This window comes from Vicugna pacos, chromosome 14, assembly GCF_048564905.1.
Source record: "Vicugna pacos chromosome 14, VicPac4, whole genome shotgun sequence".
In the NCBI taxonomy this organism is placed as follows: domain Eukaryota; kingdom Metazoa; phylum Chordata; class Mammalia; order Artiodactyla; family Camelidae; genus Vicugna; species Vicugna pacos.
Window position 1 is genome coordinate 61,512,817 of NC_133000.1, and position 19,413 is coordinate 61,532,229.

The following is a 19,413-nucleotide window of genomic DNA, read 5'->3' on the forward strand; positions in this document are numbered from 1 at the left end:
TGTCTTACCACGTGTTTTAACCATTATGGTTATTCTTTTGGAAAACAACAATCATTCAGAGGAATGACATTAAATGAGGGTTTCTCCCTGGACAACCACATGTATGTTAATGTAAATGACCTACTCTAATTGCAGGTTATATCCAGGCATGTAGAGGACTTATGATTGCCGCTGTCAGCCTGGGCTTCTTTGGTTCCATATTTGCCCTCTTTGGAATGAAATGTACCAAAGTCGGAGGCTCAGATAAAGCCAAAGCTAAAATTGCTTGTTTGGCTGGGATTGTATTCATACTGTCAGGTAAATAGTAACTTTCTTCCAAACAAGTTGCTTCACGATGTTAATGGAACGCTACTAACCCTAGTACTTTCCCTCTGATGCTTTTTTAGGGCTATGCTCAATGACCGGGTGTTCGCTGTATGCAAACAAAATCACAACAGAATTCTTTGATCCTTTCTTTGTGGAGCAAAAGTAAGTACACTTCTTTGTATGTTTGTGCTCGCAGGAAATGTATATAAAGTCACCTTCCAAATTAAGATACATAAATTTCCTCCATTGGTAATGAAAGTGAGACATACTGATAAGTGGTGTTTGATGACATCATTCAAGAATAAATATTTTATTTGCTCTATTGGCAAACGATGCATTGAATCACTGCTTTAGTCTTACAAAGTGTCTTGTCTCTGAATAGCTCAAGGCATAGGATTTAGAACTTTAAATGTCACCTGCTGTACATCGTAAAATTGAAGTCAAGTGGAGGAAAAGTGGAAGAGAGGTATACGATGGGGAGGAAAGAATGATACAGTGAAACAGCAGCAAAATTAGAGTTTGCCTTGATTGTTGACCATCCAAAATGATATTTACCAGGTGCTGGTCTTTGGGCCAGTTTCCATCTCACACATTAAGATTAAAGCTGAGACTGTGATCCTGAAAATTAGAACCATTTCAATGATATTAAATGAAATATTATTTTCATTTAAAAACATTTTTATTGAAGTATAGTCCGTTTACAATGTTGTGTTTCAGGTGTACAGCAAAGTGATTCAGTTATACATATACATGTATGTATTTTTTCTTTTCAGATTCTTTTCCATTATATGTTATTACAAATATTATTTTCATTTTTAATTAGCCTTTTATGTTTGTCCTGTTAACCACGGCCTTACCAAGTCCCACCAAATAAACCTTTGTAAAGAAATTGTCTGTGATGCAGGATCTTTAAAAAATGCTCTAGGAGTGGTGCAGACACCCAGATGTGACCGGTCTCAGCTGTGGGTGAATGCTTTGGCACTTACAGACCAGTTTGTTTGTTGTTGGTTTTTAACCATGGGCTATTGCTTTTTATAGTTTCCCTAGGCTTATTTCTTTGCATTGGGAAAATCCAAGGGATACCAAATTAGGAATAATAATAGATCAGGTATTTTGTCTCCCGTGAGAGTATTCCCGCAGACCTCTGTAGGAAGCCGCATGTGTGTGCACGTGTACTGCGATCAGCAGGGCTGGGATTCTCTTTCAGTCTTCAGATCCAATATTACAGAATTTAAAAAGAGCAATTACTGAAATGGCTGGTGGGGTGTCCATTTCTTTTTTCTGGTGGATTTAGGGGTCTTTAGAAGATGATTTTTCTCGTACTATCTTTATTATAATTTATGCATTAATAGTAAATTAAATGATGAAATTATGATGAAAATAACAGCTAACACATGTTGAGCCCCTACTACGTACCAAGTAAAGCATTGCAAATATTATTTTACTTTATTTTAGTTTACTCTTACAACAGTCTTATGAAGTAGGTTCTCTTGGGACTCCCTTTTTTAAATTGGAAAAGAATTCAAGTAATGTGTGCGAGATAACTTGGACTAAACTAATAGGCTGACTGAGCTATGATTTAAGCCAGGCAGCCAAACTCTAGAACATTTACTCTAAAATACATGATGTGTAATGTTACACTATTTGGTAATTTTTTGTGACCATATGCCACATATATTTTTCATCAAGGAAGTTACTTTTGTACGTTAGTGTTTATTCTGAAATTTTATTAAATGGAAAACAAAAATGACTGCTTCAGACCCCAGTATAACGTTTACTCCCCTGCCTGTGTTAGAAAAATATGTTCTGATTTATAAACTTTCTCCTAACTTTTGATAATGAAATTTGCACAGATGTGCATGACACCAAACATGGGGATGAAGACTGTTCTATTGAAGATTAGAAATATTTCAGTGCTATTTAAATGCTACATTTTTATTTATTTCAGGGTTTGGTATCATAAATATACCACAAAGTCCTATTTCTCATGGTTTATTTTATTAAAGATATTGCTAACTTTTCTAGACTGTCTTGTCTGCATCACTGTTTTTATTTTCCTGACCATTATTAATGATGTCTTTGTCAGATTCTTAAAAATCAATTTTTTTTCCTCACAAGGCCAGAGCCAATTCCTGTGTGCACGGTAACTTAAACCTGCCCCTTTTGTGATTTCTTTTTGTGCTTGCTATATGCTCAGTCACCTAACTCCAGTTTAGTACCATTGGAATTTCTTATTCTTTTAGATTTTGGTTAAAGTCAGTTCAGTAATTATGGACTCTGAGAGGTTTTCCTTTTTCCTGCATTCTTGGTGCTATGTCGAACTATCCCATCCCTACTGTGAGCCTCCAGCAGCCCTGTTTCTGTCTAGGCCTACTCTCTTTCTGTCTGTATTCTCGTCTGAAAAATCAGGTTAACCATAGAATTGCTGTGTGAGTTAAGAGAGTGTGTATATATACCCTTAGAACTGATTAGAAAAGCACAAAACCCCTGTATTAGCTACTACTAAATAGTGTTAGCTGTTATTAAGACTGCTTTTTAATTGTGTGTAGCAGTTCAGATGTGGCTTACCTTTATGGGTGTTTTTATTAGCTCTTTTCTGCAGTGACTTAAAAATATAACACCTACAGTTTGCCAATTTACCATATGTCATTAAAAACGCAAGGGCTAGGGGTTGTGAAAAACACCACAGCTTACAGATTGGTAATATTTACAAATTACAGGCCCTTCACACCAAAAAAATATAGACTATCAAAAAAAAAAAAAAAAGAGTTGGGGGGAGGGTATAGCCCAGTGGTAGAGTTTGTGCTTAGCGTGCATGAGGTCCTGGGTTCAATCCCCAGTACTGCCATTAAATTTTAAAAAAACCTAATTACCCCCACCCTCTCAAAAAGAAAGTAAAAGGAAAAGAAAAGAAAAAGAAAAAAAAGCCCCATGTATGGAGGACCTGTTAGCTCCTTGAGCCCACTCACATCTGCATCCTGGCAGGGCCTTGCACAGGAAGGGCCCTCCGTAACTTATGTAAAATCCAGCTGGATCAAGGAATCATCAGCGCCTGTTGAGAATCGTACATACGATCAGATGCTGATTACTCGCCGTGGGAGAAAGGGAGAAAGGCGGCATGAAGATGACATGGGACACCTACAGGAATTCACAGACTTCACTTAAATAAAACTCACTTCTGTAAAAACCAACCAGTCAGCTAACTTGATGTCATCTGTTTTCCCTTTATCAACACCTAGAGGAGAAGGAGATGAAAATTAGGAAGATTAATAAGCTGCAAGTTGGGTGTCAACACAAAATAAACTGCTTCCGTAGGTCTTAAAATATCATCATCATTTTTGAAGTAAGATTTTGATTTTGGCAAATGTGAGGGCAGTGCATTTCCTTAGCTGGCATTTGCTAGAATTTAGTAGTTGGCACCTGTGATGTAGTTTGTACTGCACTCAGAGAGGGATATGTTGGAGAATCACTGCTGAAGGCAGGACCTACCCTAGAGGAGCTGGGATAAGGGTACCACTCTAGGGAGGTCCTGACGGCTTTCTTGATGTCTTTATTGATCTGCATGAGAATTCCTTGAGGTCAGGGAACATCTATTTCATCTCTTATTTGCCTAGCATGGTGCCTGGTAATTGAAATCCTTATCCATAGAACTAGCCCTTCCAGGATTAGCAAAAAAAAAAAAAAAGCCTTCTGTTATCTCAGCAGACTGAGGAAGCCTCGGAGAGGATGGACAGAGAAGGCGGGCTCACTCTCCTCTTCTCATCCTTAACTGCGCTTTCATCTTCCTAAAGTGATTCCACCACCAAGCAACACCTCTCCCTCCAGCCCTAGATGTCCTGACTGTGCCACCGGCACGCATGTGTTTGGCCCTTGGGAAGGGCAGTGAGGAACAGCTGCTTGCCATGTGCCCTGGTTTAAATTTCCGGTGAGCGAATACTTGCTCTAAAATGCACTGGAAAACAGGCCACAAAACCTGGTTTTGTGGCTGTTGCTTTCCTTAATAATTCTCTGCTACGTTAATTGATCTTATTTGTGGGTTTCCAGAACATCCCTATGTAAGGCCCACTTTGGTTTCCTAAGTTAGAAATACACAAATAAGCTCATCAACAAAGTTCCCACCACATTCCTACTATGTGCAGGGAACTCAACAGGCACTTTATTGATGAGGAAATAAAGATCGTGGCAGTAGCACTGCACACAGCATCAGGCTTTGTGTCCGAAACCCCTCCTTTCCCTCAACTTAGCTGGGAAGATGTTTCTTCCTGCCTACAATCATTTGACAGAATCGCAGCCTTTGACCAGTTTTAGCTGACTGTGGTTGTGTTCTGCTGTTTCCCCATTTTTTTCCCTCTTGTTTTGCTTCCTCGCCTTCATTCAAGTTGTGATTATGTTTTATGGCTCTGGGGTGGGCTCTTGCAAAGCCTTGAAAGCTATTTCTCAACTCTTCCCTTTGGGCTGTTTCAAACCAACTTCCCCGTCTTTATTAGAGCAAAACCCACCAAATTTAAAAAAGAAATCTCTCTTCTTGCAAGCTTACGGTCACAAGCACCCTATCACGGTGTTGAAATATAATTACATTATTTCCACCGCGGCTTTGTTGTCCAAACCATTAACTTCCTGAGTGTCTTGCTTTGTTTTTCCTTAAATAAACTGTTCCAGGGAAGAACTGATTAGCGTAAAGAGACTTCTTTTCACATCATGCAAAGTTGGAGCACTGAAGCGATTTCCTTACTTGAGGGAACCGGGCATTGTCATCTTAGGTGCCTTCGCTTCTAGTCCATGAGATTTATTGTTGATGTTTTGGCTCATACATTCATGTTGGGTCTTATTCTCCAGCCCTTTTATTTTCAGAGTTTGTAAAACCATGGCATTATTTATCACTGGACCTCTTCATTCCTGGCATAGATTTAATTTCTACTTTAGGATTTAATTTAATTTAGTTTAAATTTACTTAGGTGAAAAATCTTTTCACCATTGTGGTTATTTAGTAGTTAGAAATAAACAGCTGTCTTCTTCCTGGTAAATTTTCTCATTCTTGTTATCTGTCAAGTAAAATGCACAATAGACAATTCAAGAAGTACGTTTCTAGATGACACACATTTTCCTGGGTGACGGTGAAAGGAATATCAGTCTCACTTGGTGGCCTTGCCAAGATTTTTAACTTCTCTCTTCTGTCCTTACTATAATTTAATGAATTATAGGTGTTTTGTTTACTTAAGCTTACTCCAATCATGAGGTTATTTGGAGAATGAATTAAGTGGTAAACAGCTCAGAGATTCTCGGATAAGGGATTCCATAGAAGTGCTAAGTGTTAAGAACAAAACAGAATTCGACTGTTAAATATTAAGAAGGTGTTATTCCGTGATTTCTGTGGTAGCACTGGCCGCTTCAGATCACCAGAAGTGCTCTGATGCTTTTGTTATGCCAGCATGACTTAAAAATGTACTTGGAAACCAAGTGTTTGGCAACTGTGTTTTGTTTTCACTGACCAGTATATGAAGTCACCGTTCCTTCCAGTTTGCCGTGCCTTCTGGTGACGCAGCTTTTACCACCCCCACCCCTGTCCCTCTCCTTTTCACATCCTGGTGAAGCCCTTCAGGACTTGCGTTCTGGGCAAGGAGCACTCCCGGGTGCTCCCTTTGGCCCCCTTGCTTCTATTGTGGCCCCATTAGGCAGTAGCACTTGCTTATCGGTCCACTGTCCAAGCCAGACCAGGAGCATCTCGAAGCAGAGACTGTCCTACTGGTTTTGCAATCTAACTGTACTCCGTGACATTTATAGCAAGGATGATCAGTAGTGGTGCATGATTGTCTGTCTGTCTGCATCTCTCCTGGAGTGGAAAGACTGAGCGTGCTTGTGGACATTGGGTTAAAGGAATGGGGAGGAGAGGCAGCGTACACACTGTTTAACTCTGAGGACCCTGGATCCAGGCTGCCAGGGAGGAAGCCCCAGTTCTGCCACTTGTTTGTTGTATCACCTCAAAGAAATTACTTGTCCTTTCTGTGTCCTGTGTTCCTCACCTGTAAAATGGGAATAATAGGGACTACGAGGTTGTGAGGATTAAATGAGATAGTACTTTTCAGCTGTTTAGAATGGTTCCTAGCATGTAGTCAGTGTTCAGTAGATGTTAGCTGTTGTTTTTAAGGGTGCTGACCCTTAAGCAGAGGTTATTAATGTAGTAGTGTATTAACTTATATGACATATTAAGGGTGGTCACAGAGAAACGTGTATTGAAATGTTGGAGACCTAGTGAAAGGGTAACTGTCGTTAAGACTCTTGGCTCACAAGTGGAAGGCAGGTTTGTAAGAGACCTGGCACGTGAGCCCATTTAAAAGAAACACTCGTGTGATTCCTTATCTTCATTTCTGGTCATCTCCGTCGCAGCACTGAGTTAGAGATACATGATAGTCTGAAACTGGCAAATGGAGAGAGATTCGTGAGACCCTTCCCATGAGAACGCACCCTGCGTGCAGCTTGCCAACACCAGGTTCGCTTCTGAAGTGTTTTCAGGTGGTCTGCGGAGGACTCTGAAGATGATGTAGGATATGCTTTTAATTGACCTGTGCGGTTCTGCTGCAAGTGCATCTGTATATTTTCCCCTCAACACAGACAGATGTGCACACCCACCTCCACAGACACAGACTTTTGCCGGTCACTCCCTCACGTGTCACAGGAGAGCACTGGTTGTTTTAGGAGTCTCCTGTGTCGGAGCACAGCCCTCTCTGCAGTGTCAGCGTATTCAGACATCTAAGTTTGCGTGAAAACATGTTATTGGGTCTACCTTGAGTGTTGTGACTCAGCACATGGTTTCTCACTTAAAATCAAGCCCAGTAAATCCCCAGTTATCCACACGAATGGAGATCGATGGCATGGATGTCGGTCAATAACAGATTTGTTTTTGAGTTAAACTGTGGAATTGTGGGGACGTGAGATATTCCTTTTAAATTATAATTTACTTTGGCTAATACTATATTAAGTTGTACCAAAGATGGCTTTTAAAATTTCCTTGAACAACTGTCAACAATTAGAACTCCTATAAAGGTATCCACTGCACACTTTACGTACGAGGGAGGGAGGCAGAGAGGTTAAGAGGCAGTTTTTCGAGTTAGGTCTCTGCTCAGCTCCCGGCTCTTGCTTCTCTGTGAGCTTAGGGAAGACACAGTTGCTTCGTCTGGATAACAGGAATAGCACCCCCCTGCTTCTGAATTTTGGGAAAATTAAAGGAAACAACATATATACAGCACCCCTCACAGAAGCACATGGTAGTGATTAGTAAGTGTTACCTGTTACTAACATATCCCGTCTGGAGTATTCTGAACTATCCTAATGATAAACTCATAACACATGAAAAGATGATGCATGCATGTCTGTTATGAACACTGCAAAGCAATTTAGAATTGACACACACACACACAAAATCAGTCATTCTTTTGCATTTCCTAGATGTGAGAATTCTCCATGAAGGTTCCATATGCAAGTTACATGCTTATTATTTAAATTATCCCATTCTACTCTAGCCCCCTTTCGGGAGGCATCTGCCACTAGTTTATAGTGCCTTGAGAAGCCTTGGGTAGGAAATCTTGTGGCATCTTCCAGGGGTTGAGAGAACTGTTAACTAATGTGAATTGTATAAGGGAGACAAGACTGCAGCAGCCTCGGGGAGGACACAGGCACTGAACACCCTGCTTCTGGTACCTGGGACCCCAAAAGAACGTGGAGCACTTGGGGGAAATGTGTGTTTGTAGCTAGTACCTGTAGAAGGCTTATTTCTGTAAAATTCATTCATGCAGTTATACAGACCTTGGATTACTTAAGCCTATGAGTTGAGGAAAGTTTCTTTGAGATGGTAATCTTTAAAAGAATGGCATACCAATAGCATTCACTTTTAAACTTAACACTGATTATATATGGGTACACTTACTAAACTTTAAACTTAAAAAAAAACCCCATTTAGTTGTTTTAAGGTAACTGAAATGTTTTGGCTGCTACCACCCTTGATTCGAATGAGAAGTAGGCAAATATGTCTGAAAAAAAGATGATCCTAGATGTCAAAAGACCTGGCTTCTCGCCCTGGGACCATCAGCAAGGTCACTCACTGTTCTCTGGGGACGTTAAAAGGATGAGGTTATTTTCATTCGTTAAACGGTTTTTGTCTTGTTTTGGGAGAAGCTGCACTTTCTTTTTTTCAAGCCCAGCAAGTCCTGATTTTAATGACAACACTCACCTCTTTTTGTGCTGGGTGAAAAGACAGCCTGAGGGAATTCAGAAAAAATTCCATACCGTAGAGCCAGTGAGAAGGTAATGAGCCAGGGAGAGAGAAAACCCGTATCTTTCTGAAATGACAACTGAAAACACGATGTCCATTAAAAATTTTTTTTTAAATAAGTAAAGGAATAAATAAACCTAATTACCTCTCCCCGCCGAAAATACACGCACACACACACACAAACTCCACAAAAAAAACAAAGAGAAAAACCCCATGATGCATTGATTGTGTTTTTTCATATTGATACCATCTTTTACTTAGCTAAGGTTTACATAAAAGGAAGAAAGAGTGGCAGTTAAAAGCTCAGGGTTTGGAGTCACAGATTCGGGTTTTAAGTCTCGGTTCTGTTAGCTGAGATATGGGGCAATCATTTTAATCTCCCTCAGCTTCAGTTTTCTCATTTGTAAAATGATGGTAGTAAGACCTATCTCTCAGGTTTGTAATGAAGATCAAATATGATAAAATATGCAAAAAAACCCCACAAGACCCAGCACACAAAACAAAATCCTGGCGGTACACATAGCTGTTATTATGGTGGACTTTTACTTAAACCACGTCTATATGGATTTGGGAGAACAGGTCATGTTTACTTTGCAAAAACATGCTCTTCTGCTTCTGTTGTTATGTTTCATCACACTCGAATTATTTGCTTAATATCTGACCATCCCTGCTAGACTGTGAGATCCTTGAGAACAGAGCTGTGCCCTCATCTGCCCCGAAATACGAGTAGCACAATGCCTGGCCTGTCATTTCTGTGGTGGTGACCAGGGAACTACACCTGTTCCCCGTGGAGGGCACATCAAGTCATCCACAGGGGTTTGGGTGCAAGAAAGACAGAAATAGGAGGTGAAAATGAGGGGTGTTCCTCAGTCCATTCCCTCAGCATTACTGTGCAGGTCATAAGGCTGAGGTACAAGGTGAAGAGTGAAGTGCATCACAGTTAAGGCCGCCAAGTGTGGTTCTGCCCAGCTTTCTCAACAGGAAAGAAAGCCATGAGCAGTGGCCAGGAGCCCCAGGTACAGCAGGTGGATGAGAGTAACTTCATCCAGTGTTTCAGAGTCCATTTTAATGCCTTAGACCTTTATGGTTTTTTGGGGGGTGGGGAGGAAATCTTAAGTGATTAATCTGTGTTCTACTCTCTCTGTATAGAAATGAACATTTTCCCTATTGACTTGTTTACTGTATTCACGTAAATTACATGAATTAAGGTCATGAGGCAGCTTTTGTGGAGTCCTAGCCCTTAAGCAGAATGTCTGAGAGATGTTGCAGGAACAGTGTTCCGATCTGTAAAATGAAGTTCTGTCCTCAGCCTGACGGTCGTGGATCTGTCTGGTGCCAAGCAGATTTATAGCCTTTCAGAAGAGTGAAGAAGCTTTGGCGATTGTAACAGCTTAATAAAAAGGCCTCGCTCTGAGTGGGAAAGGCTCTGGTCTAGGGCCAGGAGGGTATTGTTAACCAAAGAAAGACCTGCAATGGATCGTTTGAAATCTGGATAATAATCTGAGATGTTGAAGTCAGCTGCTTAGCGTTACCAAAAACGAAGAAAGGCAGAGACAGTTTCCCGATGAGTGTCAAAGGAGGCGTAGTCCAGAGCAAACTGGAGTGGCTATTCCACGGTTCACTCTCAGTCCTGTCTTTCAATAAGACAAGTCCTTCCTGCCAGATCACACACGCTGACGGGTGTGAATTCAAGTCACTGCTATACGTGTCTTTCAACAGAATGAAGAAGAAAAAGTCTGTAAAAGAAAGAACCAAGCCACAGAAGCCCTCAATCCAAATAGTTAACAATGATTGGCGTAGACGTGGAGTCGCTCAAAGACTTCAGCTCTAAACTGGTGCTGTTCCTTAGACGTTTGTCTCTGACAGAATTCACAAGGAATTCAAAGGGAAATGATATTCTCCTTGGAATAGAGTCTATATTTAGTCACCTCAAGAAAATCTAAAAATATATTTAAAAACAGGAGTAAGTGAACCAGTTTTTAATATAAGCCAAACTCATGATTCCTTAATTCCTTCAGAATGTTTCAGGATGCTTAAATGAATATAAAGACATAGTTCCCAACATTTGTGCTGTCTGGGTAATTTATCCTCTGATTTGTACACATTCGTATGCCCTTTTTAAGTGAATTCATAGTGCCAAGCTATGGTTTATGATTTCTACCACCTTCACTTCTAATTGACTCCAATTAATAATTAGAGACATTTTTAACTGTGGTACCCAGCACTAGCATCCTATTTTAGAAAGCTAACTGTTTTTAAAAAAATCTCAAACTGTTTCTTCTAGGGGTGTGGGCACTAAGAGTCAGATACTAATGCGTAGTTTCAGGAGAGAAGACAGCCTAGACTCCAGGGGAAAAAAATGAAGAGACGTAGGAAGTATCATTAAATTGTAATCCTATAGTAATGTCCTCCGGGTAGAAACTTCGAGCATGCTCATCTTTTAGTGAAAGGATGGCAGCAGACGGGTTCGATGCTCGCTTACTAGGGGACTAGCGGATGTTTTTAAGAGGTCCAGTGACAGGCACCTACAGCTTGGCAGGCCCTCTGCTCATTTTATTTGTATAATCTCATTCAAATATACAAGAAAGGCTGATTGTGGAAATCCAGGATATCCTTTTCAGATGTGTAACATGATATGTGATGAAGAAATCTTTTATAAAACAACCAGTTTAAGACTCTGGATCCACCCAGCTCTTTTCTTTTCATCGGTGCACTTCTCTCTTCAGTGCTCTTTGGAGCTGTCTTTTTTGGTGCAGACTGAAGGGGTTTTCCCTCCACTTACGCCAACCAACTTCTGCATCTGCCGGTGCCTCTGATGGGAGCAGCTGGAGGAGTTTCTCAGTCCCCAGAGCCTGATCGGTGCTGCAGTGCAGGATGAGGAGCTCACAGCTGTTCTGTGCTTCAGCTAGCACCTTGATTTCCCAGGAGAGGCAACACAGGCATGAGAAAAGGAGGGATCCCAGGGCAGCGTGTATCGTGTCTGTCTCCCGTTCCCAACTGCAGATGGAGGCTGTGAAATTACCTTGGCAGCCAGATCTGGAAATGGGCAGGTGGACCACAAGGCCCTCATCTTGTGTAAATGTTGCTTCCTCTTCCCACTCGCTAGGGCCACACTGTCATACCACCACTGCTGCAACTCACACCACACTGGGAAGCCTGCCCCTGCCTGGACGGGAGTTCACACATAGCAACATGGCATGGAGCATGAGGTGAAGGACGGGCCCAGGCCACTCACGCCAGCTGCTGTGCATGTGGCTGTGATACCCAAGCCTGGCCTGGTCCTGCACCCTGTTCCATGGGGATGGGCTGCGCTGGCCCCATCCTTTCCCTTCTTACTCTCACTTCTTCTTTTTCTTCCTCAGCCCCTCTCTGGAGTCTGTGTCATCCAAACAGACCCATCCCTCTCTGACTTCAGCGGCGTTAGGTGGGGAATGGTGTCCATCAGTTTCTGCCTTGTGATGGAGGTCTGTGGGCTAAAAAAGGCTGAGAATCAATTCTTTATTTAAAAAAAAAAATCCTGTTCTTCAGGAAGAGGACAAGCAGACGTGAGAACACACAGCTCCTGAGATTTTAGTAGAATTTTCTCATTCCTTGTTTGTTTCTCTGAAACATTATATATACATACATACATATATACATAAACACACACACACTTAAAAGGATTTCCTCCAGCCCTCTGCTGTAAGTGATTTCCTTTGTTATTCTCAGTAGTGTGATTTGTACCTTTGTAGCGTGACCTCTCCAGGGCTGGGCTGTCTCTCTTAGATCTGTTCTGATTACCCGTAGAGTCCTATGGCCTGGCGTCTGGAAGATGCTTCATATCACTAAGCTATAGTTGTTTTTTTATTCACCTCCCACTGGATTGTAGTAAGAAGCAAAAAGAGGCTGTATCTGTCACTGATCTTTCATGGACACTTTAGAAGAGGAAAAATTTTTTTAGACTGAAAAAAGACATTAATAAGAGAAAAACAGAGTTTATTATTAGCATGTGAATCACACATACACGAGGGAGTGCCCAGTGATGCGTAACTCACAAGACTGGCTAGAATTTGAACTTGAACTCAACCCCCCAAAAAGGACAACGCTAGAGAAGTGACAAGACAAAGAAAAAGGACTTTGAGCTTCCAGGGGCAAAAACTATGGGAATGCAGATAACGAGGGAATCAACGGAAGATAAGAGTCAATGAAGTTTGTTACATGGATTTCTCTGGTGTCATTTGTGGTCTGATCAGGATGGACAGTGTCTCCGGGAATCAACTTCTGTCCTTCCTGGCAGAGAGCGAAAGCGGGGACAGCTTTGCAAATTCATGTCCTGCTTTTAGGCAAATGGAGTGGGGAGGACAGAGAGCTTTTCTTGTATCTGCTTCTTCTCAGTTGCCTTCAGCTCAAAATAATCCTTATGCCTAAGTGCTGTGGTTGGGGGTGACGTGTTGTGCCGCCTTTCAGCACCTTGCACGTGATTGCACGCAGCGGGTGCTTGATGAACGTCTACTGAATTGAGCTGCAATGAAAGCAGAGGCAACTGTCCTTTTTCTAACTGGAGTCTGTCTAAGTAATTTGCTCCGTGCAACAGAATAAATAGATAGAAAGCTTTGTGAGCTTCGGCAGAGCCCAGAGGAAAGTTGCTGGCTGAGCCAGGAGTTCCCAGCTTCTGCTGACTGCTTCTGCTTTGCTTGCTGGGATCCCTTCATCTTCCTTTCGGAATGTGGGGAAGATACAGTCAAGTGATAGCTATAAAAACTCTTTGAGAAAATGTTTAAAGCATTATACAGATAGAGGTGTTCAGATGACCTGTACAAGCGCCAACAGCAAAAATGTGTTATGTGCATTCAGTAAGTGTTGGCTAGTAGTGTTAAATGCTGTTTTCTCCCCAAATAAGTAGTAAGCCCTAATACTTGTGCAATACTTCCTCACAGGTATGAATTAGGAGCTGCTCTGTTTATTGGATGGGCAGGAGCCTCACTCTGCATAATTGGTGGTGTCATATTTTGCTTTTCAATATCTGACAACAGCAAAACACCCAGGTATGGAACAGAGACAAAAATGACCTGTTAAAAAGTCTAATAGTATTCTAAATTGTTACCTGTAGGACAAATTATAGGTAGTTCACATGATTCTTAGTAACTTCAGAAACCTAGAATTGGGAAAGGTTAGGAATGTATAGTAAATATAATAGTTAAGTATAGCAAATTTTATATTGAATATTATATTATTGTATTATATTATATTAGGTCTAACTCTGGGGGCATATTCTTCACTTTGGTCTCGTAATTTTCACAAAGGCAGAAATTACTGATAAAGGTCACTCTGGTCTCCTAGGTTCCAGGAAGATGAGTTTTAAAATAATAGCTTTGAAGAAGAGTAACAGGACAGATAAGCCATTTCTTCTGCAGATTCTCTTGATCACACCAGCTGTTCGGAAATGACATTGATGTAGTTTTTGAAGCGAGAAAGAAGAGGGAAGAAAGTGAACAGGAATCAGGGAAAGACAAACTTAGCGATGACAGAAATAGGGGGAAAGTGGTTTCTTCCCGTTTTTGTTTGCCCTCCATATAAGAGACTCTATGAAACTGTTTTGCCTTTCAGAATGGGATACACGTACAATGGGGCCACGTCTGTCATGTCTTCTCGGACAAAGTATCCTGGCGGAGAAGGAGATTTTAAAACCACAAACCCTTCAAAACAGTTTGATAAAAATGCTTACGTCTGAAAAGAGCACAGCCACAAGCTGTGTCTTGAGCTCGTGACAAACGTGAACTGTTCACAAAATGATCCCGAGGTCCTCCTATAATTAACACTCAAACTACTTTTCAAATATGAATTTGAAGAATTTGTTGATTATTTGGATGTAAATGTCCTGACCTAGTTACATACTAATCATTTTCTGTTGTGGCTTTCTTTAAAAAAATAAACAGGCTATTTACAGAATTTGTATATATTTCATACATCCAAAAAACCTGTAATGTATTTAGCACCAAAGATTCCAAAAGTATTCATAATGTCATCTTCTTAATCATTCAGACCTTGCAGTATTTGCCGTTTTTTATGTTTCTTTTCCTTCATATATTAAACAGAAGGTATAGACGGAGTGGTGTCTTGTAAACAGTCTGGGGGAGATCTAACACTCTTCTTCGAGATGTTTGGGTTGAACGGACACGTTCCTGGCTGTATAGAGCCGACTTCTAGTTTCTCACACCTGTCTGTCACCACCGTCCTCCTCAGCAACTATTCAAGGAAGGGCTAACGGGGCCAAGACGCTGTTGCCCATTGCCTGGCTCATCCGCCTTAAATACCTGCTCAGCTTTCTCTGATACAGAAAGTAGGTTCCGGGGTGGGGAATCAGCAAAAGGCAAGTGAGAGATGCTGATCGTGGCTGCCTTCGGAGCCAGCAGAGGCAGGCCTGGAGCTGCGTGGTGCCTGCCTCACTCATGACGGCTGCGTCCCACGTGTCGCTCAGGTCCTGTGTGTGGAACTAAGTGGTAATGGAGAGTTTACGCATTTTTCAAGACACGTAAGATGCTGCATTGACCTCTGAATAGACAGTGTTTTATTTCTAGAGCTGGCTTTCTTACCGCATGTCTGTAAGGGCAGTGGTTACCTCCGTGTGCTGGTGCCTGGCGCTGTTCCAGACACTACATGTGCCCTGACTCACTGCACCCTCACAATGCCTGTGAGGAGAGCACTGTTAGGGTCGGAGCACTGAATCGGCAGAGGAGCACATGAAAGCAGAGTTTAAGTAACTTGCCACAGCGAGTGACAAAACCAGGACTTTGAACTGAGGCAGTCTAGGGTGAAATATACAGTTTCAAGCCTTGGGTAAGAACTGGCATCCGTGTCATCTATGAGTCAGACACTTTCCAATACTAACTGGCATGGGTGACCGTAACATTTTCCTGAAGCGTGAAAGGCTTAAAGAGGAAAATCACATTGTTTAGAGGTGCTGAAAGGAAAGAAAAGGAAACGAACAGGTTTGTTACATATGTATATGTATTATATATATATATATACACTAGACTATAATACTTGAATACCGTTCCCAGGGATACAAATGAATTGGAAGCCATGGACGGAGGTTAGGTGTTACAGGCCAGTGTAGCGGCAGGCCTTTGTGAGTGTGTGTTTAAGACCATTTTTTATACTTCAGAGCTGTACTGGTGAAGGTGATATTTCGACTGTACTGAACTATTCCAGTTCCTGCAGAATTTAGGGAGAGGAAGGGTGAAAGTACAGAAAAGCTCTTTCAGGAGCCAGAAACACATTAGCTATGCATCAGTAACAGGAAATTGAAGGTGATGGCCCAGAGGAAAATGGACAAACGAATTCTGGTCCAATCTAAAAATGGAATAAACGGATAAAGACGTGGCCTTTATGATACAGATGCACTGACTTCATTTAAATGCTGAATTTACTTAGCGGAAGTTCATCACTTTTCCCCAACCCTTTCTGTTCAGGAATGAAGACGTGGCAGACCCAGAACTTGGATCTGAGACCCGGTTTAAAGCCTGCTCATGCTACTTTCTAGTTGTATGGCCTTTGGCAAGTTATTGTGTAACCCTCAGTTTATCACATCTTTAAGATGAAGATTATAATTACTACACTTCAAATTTGTTCTGATTAAATGAACTAATAATGCATGTTAAAAAAATAAGCTCAGGAAACTCAGCAGATCTCTTTGGAATAAGTGACAGAGTGAACACAGGCGCCTGTGTGCCCTCTTAGGTGTTTTGTAGGTTGCTTATCTCTGTCCTACTACAGTGAAAATTTGATTCAGCACATTTGTTAGAGCTTTTAGAAACTTATACAGAAAGCGAGCACATTTACATAAGCTGGTCTTTGTTGGAAGTTTTTAAAAGAGTGACAGTGGCCCACAAGTGAAAAGCTGGGGCAGAAACATAAAAAATTGTTCTAACTTTAAGTCAGCAAACATGGCACAGCTACCGAGACAAGCTACAGGCCCCTAATGAGATAAGTCTAACTCAGAAATCAGCTCGAATAACTCAGCCACAGTCACAAGGATGTAATGGAGGGCTTTACTTGAAAGGTTGACAAAATGAAGAGAGATCCAAAACCCAACAAACCATTTAGTTAAAATGTTACTTTTTTTGCAAACAGAGTACACATAGTACCACAAAGTATAAAAAATGCAAAAAACAGTTTATATGAACTTTCTGACTGTTGAAAATGTCACTGTTAAGAACTAAATTAGTTTTGAGGTATTTTATAATACGGTTGGACATTTTAAAAAAGTGAAAAAAACTACAGACACATACAAATTTAGTATTGACTTGATCTGTTCTATTCAAATTCCAATAAATTAATTGACATTTAAAATTGCTACATTTTATTCATAAAATATCCAAGGTCAAGGTTATGCTGCAGAAATAGTACAGATCTAAATTAATTGTTTAACAGTAACAAACAACATGCTTGCAATGGCTCAAAGTGGCACATGGTAAAGGTGCTTCTGGAAAGTGTAGTTAACATGGGCCTAGCTACATTTTTGTAACTCTAAACTTACTTCTATGTGAAAAATAAGCAGTCTACACTTGGAATTTCACTGATTCTACTAATTCAATTCTAAGGATACTAACAGAATTTTATAATAAAACACTTCCAATGTGATAATGTACACAGGAAAGATATTAAAAAAAGTTTTAATTCAAACCAAAACCTGCTGTAAGTTTTTTTTTAAATTCACTTAAATATTAGTTGAAAAAAATACACTTAAATACTAGAGTACCGTTCTAAAGAAAAAACTTTTATGACTTCAATGACACGTCATTTTTAAAAGCAGCAGCGGTCTTAAACACCTTTATATGCTTCAAAATACTGTTGACAGTTTGTTTTTCAATACTGCATTAGGTGCCATAAAAGAGACTCTTGTTCTTTCAGAACCAGCTTCCTTGTTATTGTGGGAAATACTGTCAGGCAGGAGCACTGGAGTCCTGTAGGCTGAGGACTGAAATACTGCTGGCGTCTGCAAGGACCTCCTGACGTGTGGGATGACAGTTACACGTCTGAAGAGTCACTCCAATCAGTCACGGTGACTAAGCTGCTTTTCAGTGTACTTGATTCATCCTGAAGTCCTGTGGAGAAAGAGAGGAGGGAGGGAGGGGAGGCCCCAGTGATTAAACAAGCACCTTGTCCAGCCCGTAAAAATCCATAACTTCACACTGCAATTTGTCACTGAGTGAGTCTGCTCGCCACCCCACCTCCCACAGGAGACAGTGCCAGAGGCAGGAAACAACCTGGCCACAGGATGGCCACGTCTGTAGGGCAGCCTCGCGGGGCCCTTGTAAGGAAGCTTCCTCCCAGCCTCTCTTTCCCGGCATTCAGTACAGGGCCTGGAGGCTGACAGCGGTAAAGAGAGGAGGACAAAATTAACAGTCCAAGGAGGGACTAGGTGGTAAAGACAGATTTTCTAGGATAGATGAGGTTAAATATGAAGTTAGTTCAAAAGTGCCTTGAGCCACCACTGAAATAGTACAGTGCAGAGAATTCCACTTGAGTATGTCTCTAGAAGTATTTCCTTTCAGCGCCTGGGGTCACGGAATTGCAGGAGGAAGGAAATGTACTCAAGGTGTCCTCTTGGTCCTGTGCCCTTACAGAGTCGCTGTAACATAAAAAATGTCTTTTGGTTTTTCAACGATTAGGATCGATCTTCAGACGCTGCACAGAAAACTTACAATGGTGACAGAAGGTCAGTGTTATGAATGACATGTTGGTGGAGAGAAGAGGCAAAGTGAAGGGTAGAGCAGCAATGGCTTATCTTACAAAGGGCGGAGTGCAGCAGGAGATCCTGCTGCAAACCGAAAGAGCAAATATAGAGATGTGCGTGCATTCATTTAAAATTACAGAAAGGGGAACAAAAGTACTGAAGAAGGGGCATGAGTGGTGCAGGGAATGGGGAAAAGAGCCAAATCCTCATCTGTCTTAGCAGGACATTGACAGGTCACGTCTAAAGCTGATGAGTCTGGAAATAGGGGTCTGAGCCCAGTTACTCAGAGGCACGGCTCATGAGATGCACTGTTGCAGAACTGCTGAGAGGAGGCACTGCGGGGGTTGGGCGTGGCATGGAGAAGAGTCACTTTGAGTAAAAGAACACAAATGACGTTTTCTGGTTTTTAAAATCAAATGGATTGAGAGTTAAGTTACTGGACTTATTATCCAGACTCTAGACTGGGTGGATAGGAACAAATGCAGTGAATGAATTTATCCCACTGGCTCCAATGCTAAAAACGAAACGAAACCTTCCTTAGAAGAAAATCAAGAAAAATATTTACTATGTAAACAGATGAATACAGGAAGTTGGTCAGGGAAAATGGCCTCATTTAGGTATAGATCAGAAATTTAAATTTCTGTGAGGCATCTGCATAAAGTGAGTATTTGTATGGGCATTTTCAAAAAATGTATTTTAAACATTTAAAAACCAAAAATTAGACCTAAAGTTAAATTTTTTTAGTTAGTAAATATATAGAAAGAAGTAAATTGCTTGCATTCAGTCCGTATTAGAATAATATAACATTCTTTGTTATGCCCACAGAGTGTTTTTTGTCTGATGATATGTTAGCATAGTTTAATTAGATACTTAAAAAGGCTTCTACTAGACACCAAAGGAGCGAACCTTCTCCCTTTGGCCCTTTCAGGTTAGTTGCACCCCAGGCACTTGGCACTTGAATAGAATTTGATTCCTTCTTCACAGGTGGGGGTTCCCTCTGTTCTCTCCCGATTCTTCTCCCCAAAGATTTTTCTTCCTCTAAGGATGATATGTCCCAGTCGTCGTCATCCACATCTGCACACTGAAGAAAAAAAAAACAACACGTGGAGGATAATGAATGTTT

The 19,413-nt window shown here is 41.1% G+C and overlaps 2 protein-coding genes across 6 annotated transcripts in view; one reads left to right on the top strand and one right to left on the bottom strand.

The window, feature by feature from the left end:
- The window catches only part of CLDN10 (claudin 10), an 88,629-nt gene extending 74,044 nt beyond the window's left edge, over positions 1–14,585 (top strand). For both annotated transcript variants that reach the window (XM_006211003.4, XM_031684432.2), the window contains exons 2-5: positions 136–297; positions 387–468; positions 13,489–13,596; positions 14,159–14,585. In XM_006211003.4, the coding sequence (XP_006211065.1) occupies positions 136–297; positions 387–468; positions 13,489–13,596; positions 14,159–14,282 (476 nt within the window). In that variant the 3' untranslated portion in view covers positions 14,283–14,585. The remainder of the gene's footprint in view (positions 1–135; positions 298–386; positions 469–13,488; positions 13,597–14,158) is intronic.
- A 2,001-nt stretch (positions 14,586–16,586) lies between these two features.
- DZIP1 (DAZ interacting zinc finger protein 1) overlaps positions 16,587–19,413 on the bottom strand; it is a 47,859-nt gene continuing 45,032 nt past the window's right edge. For all 4 annotated transcript variants that reach the window (XM_072976459.1, XM_072976457.1, XM_072976458.1 and 1 more), the window contains 2 exons: positions 19,197–19,371; positions 16,587–17,658 (listed from right to left, as the gene is read on the bottom strand). In XM_072976459.1, the coding sequence (XP_072832560.1) occupies positions 17,582–17,658; positions 19,197–19,371 (252 nt within the window). In that variant the 3' untranslated portion in view covers positions 16,587–17,581. The remainder of the gene's footprint in view (positions 17,659–19,196; positions 19,372–19,413) is intronic.